Source organism: Bactrocera tryoni, chromosome 1, assembly GCF_016617805.1.
Source record: "Bactrocera tryoni isolate S06 chromosome 1, CSIRO_BtryS06_freeze2, whole genome shotgun sequence".
Classification (NCBI taxonomy): Eukaryota; Metazoa; Arthropoda; class Insecta; order Diptera; family Tephritidae; genus Bactrocera; species Bactrocera tryoni.
This window is the reverse complement of record NC_052499.1, coordinates 83,121,901-83,135,370: the sequence shown is the minus strand read 5'-3', so window position 1 is coordinate 83,135,370 and position 13,470 is coordinate 83,121,901. Positions and strand designations below refer to the sequence as shown.

Sequence of the window (13,470 nt, the reverse complement as noted above, 5' to 3'; positions counted from 1 at the left end):
GCACATTCCGGCTCTTGTTGCACTCGTTTTGTTGCATTTTAGACCGTGCCGGCGGTAGGTTGTGTGCAGGGAGTAAGTAGTAGCCATTCTGTGGGGCATGCCACGACTTGACGTGCGTAAACACACGGCACTTTTGTTGCATATATCTTTTTTGCTTTTTTGCTTTTTTGCTTTCTCTTCTTCTATTCATGTGTGCCGCATCTGCCTTGTTGTTGCTTGCGGAATTTCGTGTGTTTCATCTTTTGTTGCCCCCTTTTCTTTTGTGTGTGTGTATGCGAGTGTGGCTCGTTTCTGTTGCATTTTTAAAGGCGCTCGAAGGCATTTCCCTCGTTGCATGCGTCATGCTGCATGCCTCAGGCGCACATATGCTCGTGCGCTGTTCATACAAAGGAATTCGACAGCTATGCACCCACTTTCCCGGCATTCACTCTTGTTTTCTTCAAATACACACTTGCATTTTTGAAAACTGCTGCCACAACGGAGGCCCTTAAGACCTCAAGGGTGTGTCATTTTTCAATTCGTTTTAAATTTAGAAATTAATCTTTGCGATTAAACAAATTTGCAACATTTAACGGAACATTTGTCGCTAATCCTTGGGGGCTTACAACGAGCAAGGTGAATTATCATTAATTTTGGGCTCCATGATTTATCTAATTAAATGGTCTTGACAAAGACGGCGAATAAGTCGGGGATATACCTGGAGGGGTTACATGGGCTTCGACGAGCAGAATACGGTCTATTTTCAGTAACATTTTTTTCATATAAAATATGAAATATTTTATTCCAACTTTTTATTATTCCAAAGGTATATATTTTACAAAGATTTGTGGAAATTTTCAAAGGCAAGCAATTAAAACTCGACGTCATTTCCGGCAGCTCCTCGAAAAAAGGTGCCACAGCAGAACTTCTTACAGGTTCGTCAAAAGTAAAATGAAAATAATGCGTGATTTAGCTAAAACCATCAACCAGGTAATGCAGGAAGGAAAAACAAAAAAAGTCAAAGTTGTATTTTTGTGAAAACTATCCAAAATTGGTGAATATTTTTCGACATTGCTGAAATATTTTTCGATCGTATCAGTAGTTCGCGAGAAATCAACCGACCGACTTGGAAAATAGTTTTAGTGTGATTTTTTCAATGTCTGGTTAACAACCAAATGTGAGGTAAGTTCTGGTTAACTTTTTGGAGAGACATTGAGAAACGGCCTTTGAGTAGTTATCCAGCTGACCTTAGCGGACCTCAAGGACAATATTCTAGAGATGTCATAGAATTCAATAAAACAATATTATAGGACATATTGTGTGACACATGGACTTCCTTAAAAATAACTGTTTGGCAATCATCACTACTCCATATTTTGGGCCTTCTCCATGCAGTTATAGAAGATATTTTATAATTCCATGTCTCTAAGACTAATGAAGAGAATATCTCTGATCAGCTAATTGTCGCTTTTGTCCATTTCGACTACCAATCTCGTCTTAAGTGTTCTATGAAGAAATCTCTTATAATGGTATTAAAGAAGTATATCTACTATACATGGAACCCGCTCTATCGAAAACTAGAAAAAGGAGAGTTGATAGCCAGAATCGGAGGTCCTGCTGTATCAAGTGAACACAAAACAGTGCCTGAGCAAACGAGATTTCGTCACAACTGTCCACAAAGCAATATAAGATTTTCAGCGAAAATTCTGTGCCAAAAACCGTAATTAAGAAGATTGCTCGCTTGAAATGGGTATATTAACCAGATAGTATTAAAAATAGTCATTAAAAATTATGAACCGCGAATAAATTCTTCCATAAGTTGACAAGCCAATCTCCCGATTCGCCTTTTTTTAGCCACCAGAGCGGATACCCGAAAGCTATTAAAACGCTTGAGCAAGAACTAGTTGGCAAACTGTCATCAGTTAGCCTAGCTTTCGCCACATGTTCGATTTCCCTAAGTATGTGGCGCAAGTGTCATTAGATGACAGTCTCGGCTGCATCAAAAGCGTACGGGGAATTCTTTGCATTGCTGCTGCTACACATCTTCGCCTTTTCCTCGTAGCGTGGTGTGCCACGTTTCTTGACTTTCGTCTGCAGCTCATGTGACTTTTTAGTTTGGTGTTGTTGTAGCAATGCTGCTACTGCTGTTTTGTTCTATTATTTCAGTAAATATTTTTGTTGGCGTTGTTTTTGTGTTCATCTGCACTGTGCCTGCTGCGTCTTCTGATACAAATAGAGTTGCCGACTGAAATGTTTATTAAGTTAATGAAGCTATCAGCGTCTTTTATTTGCTCACACACTCTCTGTATCAAATTGTTTAAAGTTGGTTTTTGGAATTGTAGATCATTGAACGACAAGCCTTTTTTGGTATCGTAATATGAAATGAACTTCTTTCTTTTGTTCGAACATTTCTGTTTTTGAAATTATTTGTGTGCTTTTATACTCGAGGAGTACTCCGGGAGTACTCAAGGACGTACTCGTAACGACTTGGTTGAGAGTTTGATTATTGTCCTTACAATGACAAATTTCGGAAAAGCCTTAATTCGCCTTAATTGATTTACATCGAATGGCTCCAATTGACTCAAAACGGTTTCCCCAGAGCGGTCGTTGAGTTTGGAAAATAGCCAGAAGTCACACGGAGCTTAATCCGGCGATACTGACTGAAAATTTGACGAAAAACTCACGAAGAATCAATGCAATATGGGACGGTGCATTATCGGGGTGCAAAAACCAAGAGTTGTCGGCCCATAATTCCGACCTCTTTTTACGAATAGCTTCGCGCAAACGACGCATAATCCACCAATATTATTCCTTGTTGACAGTTTGGCCGCTCGTAAAAAATTCGGAGTGCACCACACCTCGATAATCGAAAAAAACTGTAAACAACCTTCGATTTTTGGCCTGCTTTGACTTGTTTACGACTTTTTCGTACCTTTGCCACGATTTTCGGCCGATTGATCGTTTGTTTCCGTGCCGCAAGCATTGATCCAATATTCATCGCCAGTAATAAAGCGTTTTGCGACATCCTGTTGGTTGGAAAGCATTGTTTCACAGACGTTAACGCGAGGGTATTTTTCGAAAAAATTGAGTGATTTTGGAACCAATCGTGCTTTCACTTTTCATAGGCTCAAATGCTCTTTCAAAATGGTTTTCAGCGATCGTTTTGATATTTCAACGATGCCAACAAGATCTCTGACTGTTAAACGTCGATTCTCAAGCACCAATTCTTTTCTTTTATTGATGTGTTGATCATCAGTTCATGTTGATAGCCGACCTGGTCGTGGTTCGTGGCAAGCCAAATGGAGCCAAGTGAGCTGCGGTGAGAGCACTTCTGAACTAAACTTTCTAAATAAAAAATTGCTGCAACCAGTTTATAATTTTGGATTTAATAATGAGTTGATGGCACAAACTTACCCTCAATTTCCTAAGATTTGAAGATGAAATCTCAAGATGTAATAAAAGGGTTCTATTCGCTTAATGAATAAATTCGTTCACAATAACTTTTATACAACAAATTATTGAAATGAGCTATCAATTTTCATATAAACCTCAAATTTCATTAAATTTGTCATTCTTGCTGTCCACTGCACATCCTCCCGGCATGGCTGGCAACCCTCAAGGCAAACAATCAACAATTGTTTAGACACAGATATTTGTTCGACCCAGTGTTCGGTGTCGTGGCTGTTGACAAAATTCATTTGTTTTTATACAATTCAAAGTACTCAACGCACAGCATTAGGCCACTAAACACACACATACATACACACTCGCACGCACACACCCATATGTATATAATTGGATGCGATGCCCGCATAAGAGCAAAACGAAATTTGTACTTTTCGAGTTGTTTTGTGCTTTTAAGGCTTTCTGCCATGCATTCACGCACACACACATACAAACACATTTGTACATATGGTGTACATTTGTTCGGTGCGTTCGAGTGTTTTGTAAACAAATAAAAAGCGGTCAATTCAAGCCAAAAAAGCACAACAAAAGCAATTAGCATTTGAAAAATGAATTCATTTGAAATTAAAGAGTTGAATTATTCACTCTTCATAAACTGTGATCGGTCGCCAATGGGTGCGAGTGCGAATGTATGTGTGTGTGTATGTAAATACACATGTATGTATGTATGTATGTGTAGAAGGTAAGGGGATGCATGCTATGCTGCAAAGTCGGTTCGCTTGCCAAATTGGGCATATTGCCAAAAGAAGAGGCGGCAACAACAGCAACAACAACACGCAATGATCAGCCACTTTATGTTTGCATACACATGAGTTTGTGTGTATGTGTGTGTGCTTGCGTACACATTATTGCGGTTGATGAGCGTTGAATGCTGTCACTTTTTGACTTTAGCAATTTCTCATTGTTGTTTTTCTTTCTAGTTGCGGTTGTTGTTGCTCTAGTGTTTTGTAAATATTGTTGATGCTCATCAGTCAGCCTAACCAGCAGCAATTGTTGTCGTGCTGTTGTTGTCTTTTGCTATTTTCACTTGTTTTGGCTGCCTATTGCCCGATCGCCGCGGCGTGTCTGTCTGCCTGCCAGCCAGCCAGCCTACTTCACTGGCTGCCAAGTAGTGTTATTGCAGAGCTTATTGTTGCGTCGCCTGCCAGCGGTGTTGCTGACGGTGTCGGTGTCGCTATCGCCGCGAGCTGTCAGAATAATGTCAACGCTTCAGTGGTGCATTTGAGCGGCAAATCATGCATGAATATAGAAATTTAGCAACAACAAAGCGCAACGCTAGACAAGCGTTGCTCCTTTCGCTATTTGATGTGTGCAAAAAGCGGAAAATGCTCGCAGGCACTTGGCAGTACTTGTGGTGTGTGTGCTTTTCGCGCGTTTGATGCGGATAAAAATACTGCTCTGAGCGAAATTTCTAATTGGTGATGTCAAAAATGCAAAAAAAAAAAATGTTTTATTTTTAATATTGTTGGCTAAGTTGATATAGACTTGTTAGCTATAGCAAACATGTTAATTTAATCTCACAGTTTTGTCCATTTTGTTTGGAAAGTATAGAATTTCAGAATAAATATATTCCACGACTAAACCATTCAAGTATCTCTCTATCCCTAAAAGTACACTCATTGTCCCTAAGTGGTTACCACTTAAAATATTCTATATAATCACATCAATTCTAATTGCAAGTGAGTGTTAGAACACTAATTAACTGTAGTGTGTAGCCTTATCACTTCTTGGTGCTCTGATTTAAAGTAGCGCCTGATAAGATCGCTCGGTAATAAATTAGCAGTTACTTTCAGTGCCTTACTGCCACCTCCGTCCGATTTACGGCTTTGAAATGTGTGTTTTAACAAGCAACCTCATTATCTACGTCACGTAAGGTGCTAATACTCATTTCAAGTTTTATCACATTTAGTTACAAAGCATTGTATGGTATGGGAATAAGTACTTTAGGGTGGTTGAAAATTTTGGAATTTTTTTTTTTTAAATATTAATAATTAATAAAATTTTATTTCTTATGGAAATAGTTACATTAGGGTGTTTCGAAAATTTGGAAAAGTTCTAAAACTTCTCAAGAATTAATAAAATTTTATTTTTTATGACAAAAAAAAAAGAATTAAAAAAGTTTAAAAAATTTGAACTATTCACAAAAAACAATAATAAGTCATAATAAAATTATTTCTGTAATCACTTTAAAGATAATTTTTTATAAAAAAATTTTTTAAATAAAATATATTGATTTTTTTAATACAATTTTTATATACAAAAAAATTATTTTTAATATTTAATAATATTTTTCTAACTACTTTAAATATCAATTTTTTTGTAAAGTTTGTTTTTGTAATTACTTTAAAGATTCAATTTTTGTTTATAAATCTTTTTTATAGCAAAATTATGTTTGTAATTGGTTTAAATTTTAATTTTTTTTTTATAAAATTTACTATATTTATATATAAATATTTATATGTTTCATAAGAATTGTTTTAGTTGGCTGAAAATCAACATTCGCTAAATTTAAAAAACTCGAACCCTCCTAATGTATGTACAGTGTGCGACAAAACTAAAGCACGGAATCTGCCTTGTCGGTATTTAACCGAATAAAATCATAAAGTAGGCATTACGTGATGTTTTATTGATTTGTATTATTAGTTCATGTATTCTTCTTTTAAAATTAGTAAAAATTAAACAAATTAACTTACTAAAATATTATATAAAATTAAATATATGAAGAACTCCAAAAATCTGGTGCGACAAAACAAAAGCACATAACTAAGAATTTACTCTAATTGCACATTAATTGTATGTCAAACGGTTTTTAATGATCAAAAATGTTGTATATGTGTAGTTATTACCTAATTAGAAAAATATTAATGCATATTCAGTTGCAGTTCGTCATTCAGTACGGTTGGTTGTATGTTAAAGAGAAAGATATTTCAATGGCTCGAAATAAGTATTCTGTTCATTTTAGAAAAAAATTTGTTAAGGATTTTAAGAAAAGAGAATCGGTTATGACTATTGCAAAAAAGTTTGGAATAAATCATCCTAATGTTTCCCGAACATTTAGCTGATTTGGCTAATCAAGCTCTTTGGTTACAGCGCATAGAGGTAGACGGCCGTGAAGAGCAACCGAACGAGAGGATAAAGGAGTCATTCGGGCAATAAAAATTACCCTTTTATATCGGCAATATCTATTGTAAGACAATTACGGTTAAATATATTACAGAGATCCATACAACGTCGAGCTGTCGATGGGGAATTTTCATGCTACCTGTAGCAAGTTATTGCAAAAAAGCCGTATTATTTATTTAAAGAACAGACTGGCGTGATTGGAATTTGTGAGGATGCACATAAATTCGAGCGATTACCAAATGGCAAACTGTACTTTTTCTGGCGAATCGAAGTTTAATATCAAAGATTGAGATGGGCTGAAGCTGGTAGGCAGACCGAAGGAGGACAACGCCTAAATCAACGTTATAAAACAAGCGCGGTGAAACATGGTGGAGACAATGTACTAGTGTGGGGTTGTTTTCCAGGGGAATACAATAGGATAAATTCATCATATAAACAGTATAATGGACAAATATAAGCATAAAAATATTTCTCAGAATATTAATGCTGCCACATGTTGCAGAAGAAATGGCTTTAAAATGGAGTTATCAACATGACAACGACCAGAAACACACTGCTATTTGTGTAAAACAGTGGTTTGTTGATAACAGGAATGAGGTTTTGAATCGACTCGCACAATCACCTGATCTCAATCCCATAGAGAACCAATGGTAGATTGTAGATCGAAAAATCAGACTTGAGAATTGTAAAAATAAGGCCGTTTTATACATTCAAGTGAAGGTAGCATGGAAAAGCATTTCCTGGGACACATCAAATAAATTAATTGAGTCCATGCCTAGCCGATGTGCAACTGTATTGAAAAATAAGGGATACGCAACCAAATATTGAAAGACATACATTTTTCAATCATAAAACCATTTCGTGCTTTTGTTTTGTCGCACCAAATTTTTGGAGTTTTTCATATATGGTATTTTATATATTTTTTTAATAAGTTAATTTGTTTAATTTTTACTAATTTTAAAAGAAGAATACATGAACTAATAATACAAATCAATAAAACATCACGTAATGCCTAATTTATGATTTTATCCAGTTAAATACCGACAAGGTAGATTCCGTGCTTTAGTTTTGTCGCACACTGTATGTACATACATATGTACATGCTGATAGAACATTCTCGAGAACTACTTGCCTGAATTAGAATTATTTAATTACTTTTCGATTTCTCGCAATAATTTCACTTTTTCATAAATTTATTGTATTTATAATTTTATTTTAATTTTTAATTTTTTGTTTTGGTTTTTATTTTTATTTTCTCTTTTAAAATTTTTTTATTTTTATTTTTAATTTAATTATTTGATTATTTTTTCTTTTTTATTATTTTGTTTTTTACTTCTCACATTTTTGACTTTTTTCGTTTAATTCTTTAATTTGTTTTTATTTTTAAATTTTTTTATTGCTAATTTAGTTATTTTATAATTCTTTCCTTCTCATTAGTTTTTTGTTTTTGTTTTCATCATATTTTAAATTTTTGTTTATAATTTTTATTTTTGTTTTAAGTTTTTTTGAATTGATTTTTTTTATAACTTTTTTCTTTCTCATTTTGTTTTTAGTTTTTTTTTCTCACATTTTTAAATTTTTAATTATTTCAATTATTTTTTAAATGCTTATTGTTTTAGTTTTCTGATTTTTTTGTAAATTAATTATTTTATAAGTTTTTTCTTTCTCATTATTTTTGTTTTGTTTTACTTCTTCATATTTTTAAATTTTTATTTATTATTTAACTTATTTTTTAAATTTTTAATTTATTTTTAATTTCTTTGTTTAATTTTTTTATATTTTTTTTTAATTTTTATTTTCAGATTAAATTATTTTATATTTTCTCATTATTTGTTTAAGTTCTTGCTCATATTTTAAATTTTTTAAATTTGTTTTATTTTAGTTCTTTAGTTTTGATTTTTTTTAGTTTCTTACTTTTGTTTAATTTAATCTGCAAATATTTACGTTTTCTGTCTGTTAGCCACTTGCTAACACGCGAAACATCTGTTTTCAACCATTAAACAGTTACGCCAATAGTTTCTGCTTTTTCAGCTCAAATATTATTTTATTTACTTGCAATTTTTATGTTTTTGTTGTTTCTTTTCCTATATGTTTGTTTTTCTTTTGTTATCTATTCGATGTGTGTTTTAATTGCGTTTCATGTTTCCTCGTGTTTATTTAGAGTCGCAAGCATTTTTTGTTTTCAGTGTAAACAGTCGCTAACCTACTATGTTTAGTTAGTTTCCAAACAGCGAGCGGATGTTGATAAAATAATTTAGCATAACGAATTGAAATTCACATTCTATTTGCATTCATTCCCTTCTAATATAATCACCTACATACACACATAAGTATATATTTTATGTTTTTAATTTAAAGTCTTTCATTCTACAACTAATTTCCTACCTTTAGCTAACCGCTCAGCTGCTGCAATCCTCTTTCTACTATCTGCTTGTTTCCGGAACATCTTTTATTTACGAAATAAAAATGCGAAAATATTAAGCCGAAAGTATTTGCTTATAATTGCTACAATTTTCCTTATTTTTTCTTCTATTTTTAGGTAAGTTTGTTCAGATATGCACAGCCGTGTAAGTGTTTGCAATTATTATGGAATTTTTATAAACATTTTATTTTCTCTTTTTTAACTTTTTTACGCTTCATGTGCTCACAAACAGAAAACAGAAGTCCACAGTTAATTGTTATCTTAACTTTATTTAAAAGCAATTTAAACACCGAGTAGGAATGACGTCATGCGCTCAAGTCGCTGGTGACTATCTAACTGTTTTACTTGGAATCGAATGCTGTGGAATATGCCATAAAATAGTTCATGAGAAAATACAAATAATTGCCTGTATATTTCTTCCTGCGATTGTTTCGTAGTATTCCATTAGGTTCTGAATTTGCACCAATCTATTGTGTTTGTGGACTTGAGAAGTGTTTCCGCACTAATATTCCTTCACTAAGTTCTAGAACTTCACTTTTATAATTTTGGTTTTAGAAGCTACGAATTTGCCACCCGTGAACTCTTATTCGGGGAACGTAGAACGGACTTTTTTCTTTGCCCATCTCAGGCAAAGTATGCAGCTTCATCGCCAAAAATTTAATCGAGGTTATCGACGCACTGTTGCTGAGTTAACCCACGTCGAAAAAACCTGCGTTTTTAAAAATAATCGTTCGAAAATGTTGAAGAGATGAATATTTGAAGTTACTGTAAACAGCACAAGCTCTCGTAGGTTCTAAGCAACGATAGTACTCTGCCAACCACCGACAATTATCCCATATTTAATAATTTTCCTAAGTACCGCTAACACCCACACCTGTGTATAAGTAGTCTAAAAGTCACCAAATATGGCGAACACCACCTAAGAATTTGAGCTGACCAAATAAGCAAATAAACCGAAACAAGTACATCCACTTTAGCACACAAGAACAAGCAGAGTTCAATGACATGAGAAGAGCCCCATTATTCATATAAAGAAAATTGTAGAAAGGAGTGCGAACATGCGGTAAAAATTATTGATGAGGGCGCATAAAAACAAAAAGTACTCAGAGTAGAGCCGAGAAGTGCGAGTGCTCGGTACGCATTCGCTAATGAACAAGTGGCTAAGAATTAAGTGGCATGAAAAATTAATGCTCATAAACACAAACATAGGTACATATAGACAGACATAGCATGCCTTAAGCCACAAAGTATTTAACAAAACAAATGGGATCCTAGAATGAGTAATACAGTCTTAGCATCGCACGACAATTGACTCTAGAAAAGCAACAAAAACAATGCTTGGCATATTTGTGATGAATCTGATTAAGTGTGTGATGATTTCATTATCAGTAATAAGTATTTACTAAGAATCTCTGAAATGTTGAATGATTACTTGCTGCTAGAAGCAAACTGAAAATAAATATAACTTTTATAGGACTTTTCCATTGAAAATAAAAATAAAGACAATGTATATAAAATTAATCGTCGCTGGAACTGTAGTAAAAGGAAAAAGCTAGCAGTGAGAATGCAATATGTTACCTCCACGCTCAGTGGACAGAACTTAAAAGCGATCTTCATATATAACCACAGAACAGGACATGAGCTTCGTAAAAATTCTTCTTCTTCTTTATTGTCGTACAGTCGTTCTTCCTTTTCGCTGTTTGGCGCCAATACAAAATTCCAAGTGAAGCCAGATCCTTCTTCATCGGATCTCTCCAAAGGACTAGAGGTCTTCTTCTTCTGCTTCCGCTGGCGGGTACTGCGTCGAATACTCTCAGACCTGTAGTGTTTTCATCCATTTGAACGACATGACCTAGCCAGCTTAGCCGATGTCTCTTAATTCTCTGAACTACATATCTCAATGTCGTCATATAAGTATCTCGTACAGCTCATCGTTAAATAAATCTTCCGCAGAACCTTTCTCTCGAAAACTCGTAACGTCGACTCATCAGATGTTTTCATCGTCCATGCCTCTGCACCACATAGCAGGACGCGAATAATGAGTGACTCATCGAGTTTGGTCTTTTTTCGTCGAGAGAGGACTTTACTTCTTAGTCACAAGTAGCACCTGTTGGCAAAATGTATTCCGCGTTGCATTTCGAGGTTAACGTAGTTATTGGAATTAATGCTGGTTCCAAGATAGACCAAATTATCTACGACTTCAAAGTTATGACGGTCAATAGCCACGTGGGAGCCAAGTCGCGAATGCAAAGACTGTTCGTTTGATGACAGGGGATATTTCGTATTGCCCCCGTTCATTATCTGACCCATTTGCTTCGCTTCTTAGTCCAGTGTAGAGAGATTAGAACTAACCGCACGGCTGTTAAGGCCAATGATATCAATATCATCGGCGTACGCTCTTATAGAAGATTATACCTTTTCTACTCAGCTCTGCAGCTCGAGCTATTTTCTCCAACAGTAGAGTGAAGAAGCATGATAGGAAGTCGGCTTGTCTGAAGCTTCGGTTGGTATCGAACTATTCGGAGAGGTCCTTTCCGATCCTGACACAGCTTTTGGTATTGCTCAACGTCAGGACAGCCGTATTAGTTTTTCGTGAATTAAGTCTAAAAATTAAAAAGTCTCTTTAAACTACAAGACATTCTCCTTACAATGACTTAGGGAAAATGTATAAAATGGCGGAGTTTAAGTGAAGTTGAATTTTACACCAAATTTCGGTCGGTTTGGCCTGTCAGAATTCGATCTTTGATCAGATCCAAAAATCGCTAGCTCAATGCAGGTAGAAATATATTCTGAACAGGTGAAAATTTCATGATAATTTGATCATTCCGTTTTTTACAAACTCGAAAAATGTTGTTCTGAGAAAACGCGTTCAAAAAGAAACTGATTATGCTTTCTTCAATTTCAAAATCAACATAATACAGCAATGAAAACAATCTTAAAAATACAAATTTGGCCCCATAGTAGGCACACCGTCCGTAAATGTCGATTTAATAGCACCGACTGAGGTGTTGTCGAGTGGGGGCCGGCAGAACAAATACAAATTTGATAAAACGCTAAAAGATTGAGTGGAAAAGTACCGTAAACAAAGTGAAAGAAATGGCCAATTTCAAAATATTTTTCAAATCAAAAATATGGATATTTAGAACACATATGGACCTAATTGAATGACAAATATATATTAACGTACTAAGAGAGTGGCCAATCGAATAAACAATTCCTATAAAAGTAATAAAGAATTAGCCACTGATGTAGCCAAATGGAGATGATACCACCAGTGGAACCCTCTGTTGATGAATTTACTTACAAATGCTTGTGACTAGAGGAGGGCAGCGCTCAAATATAGCGAGCAGAGAAGGGGCGAATCGAAGACGCCTGTTGTGTGCTTATTTTTAGCCAAGACAATATTTCTAGACAAAAGGTACTGAGCGGGCGTGTGGGCATTTTTGTCTGTTGCAGTGTTTAGTGGCCGTTAATGAGCAGTGCATTTGTCTGCGAGATATTCCGACGAATATTTCTGTTTATAGTTTTAATAATACTGATTTTATTAATTCAGTTTAATGTGTCATAAATTTCTGTGCACATTATCAAAATGTCGAAAAATTTGGCGCGTGATAAATATATTTTTAATTGTTTTGAATTTCAGCCAATTTTGGGATGAGATATTTGTAGTGGGAGTCAAATAAATGCTATTGGAGAGGGCTGTTATCTGAACTGTTTAGAAAAGTTCATTAGAAATTATTTAAAATACATTAGAAATGTTGTTTTTGTCTTTACCGCTAATCTTTTTTTATTCAAAAATTTTCAAAAACTATTTTGTTTAGTATGTTATTATACATATATAAATTTGTTTTTTTCGTGAAATCTCATATTTTGAAATGAGACTTTTGTGCTTTTCCTATTCATATCACTATTTTTCGCACGAAAATTGTCAAATCCGCGAAATGTGGCGCGAACGAATCACTAATTTACTGCCACACGACGCTAATGGCGCCGCAAATTGTTCGCAACCTTCCGCAGCAAAGCGAAAGCATTTAAGCCAAAGCATTCTAAGCAGCAATTAAGTGTTTAAAAATATAAACCTCTCTATATATATTAAATTAAATATATAATATAGATTAGTTACTATCCGACACAAGCATTCTCCGCGGCTAATGATGTCCGTGCCTTCTTTGGCCGCGTAGTGGAGCCGTGTGCGGCGTTCCATGCGCCAACAACTTGCATGGTCTGGCAGCGATCGCGCCTTTGCAGTTATTTATTGTTTCCTCCGCGCTCATTGTTTGTGTAACAGATCCGAGTCAAAATAAATGCATTTGACGCTCGTAAAAAACACCACAATAATTCGGTTCATATTTGATTTGTTATTTCGCCAAATTTTTTCGGTTTTTTTGTTTTTGATTTTTTTTTTTTTGATTTTTGATTATTTTGTTTGTGTTCGGCTGTGTTGTTTCGTGTTTTGTTTTATTAGCGTTTTTTGATGTTTT

At 34.7% G+C, this 13,470-nt stretch overlaps 1 protein-coding gene across 5 annotated transcripts in view; it reads left to right on the top strand.

Annotated features, from left to right (window-relative positions):
* The window catches only part of LOC120766250 (polypyrimidine tract-binding protein 1), a 420,921-nt gene that overhangs the window by 34,354 nt on the left and 373,097 nt on the right, over nt 1–13,470 (top strand). For 2 of the 5 annotated variants that reach the window (XM_040091637.1, XM_040091633.1), the window contains exon 3: nt 9,107–9,134. The exons of the other annotated variants lie outside the window; for them this stretch is intronic. In XM_040091637.1, coding sequence (XP_039947571.1) covers nt 9,123–9,134 — 12 coding nt within the window. In that variant the 5' untranslated portion in view covers nt 9,107–9,122. The remainder of the gene's footprint in view (nt 1–9,106; nt 9,135–13,470) is intronic. 5 annotated transcript variants of the gene reach the window in all.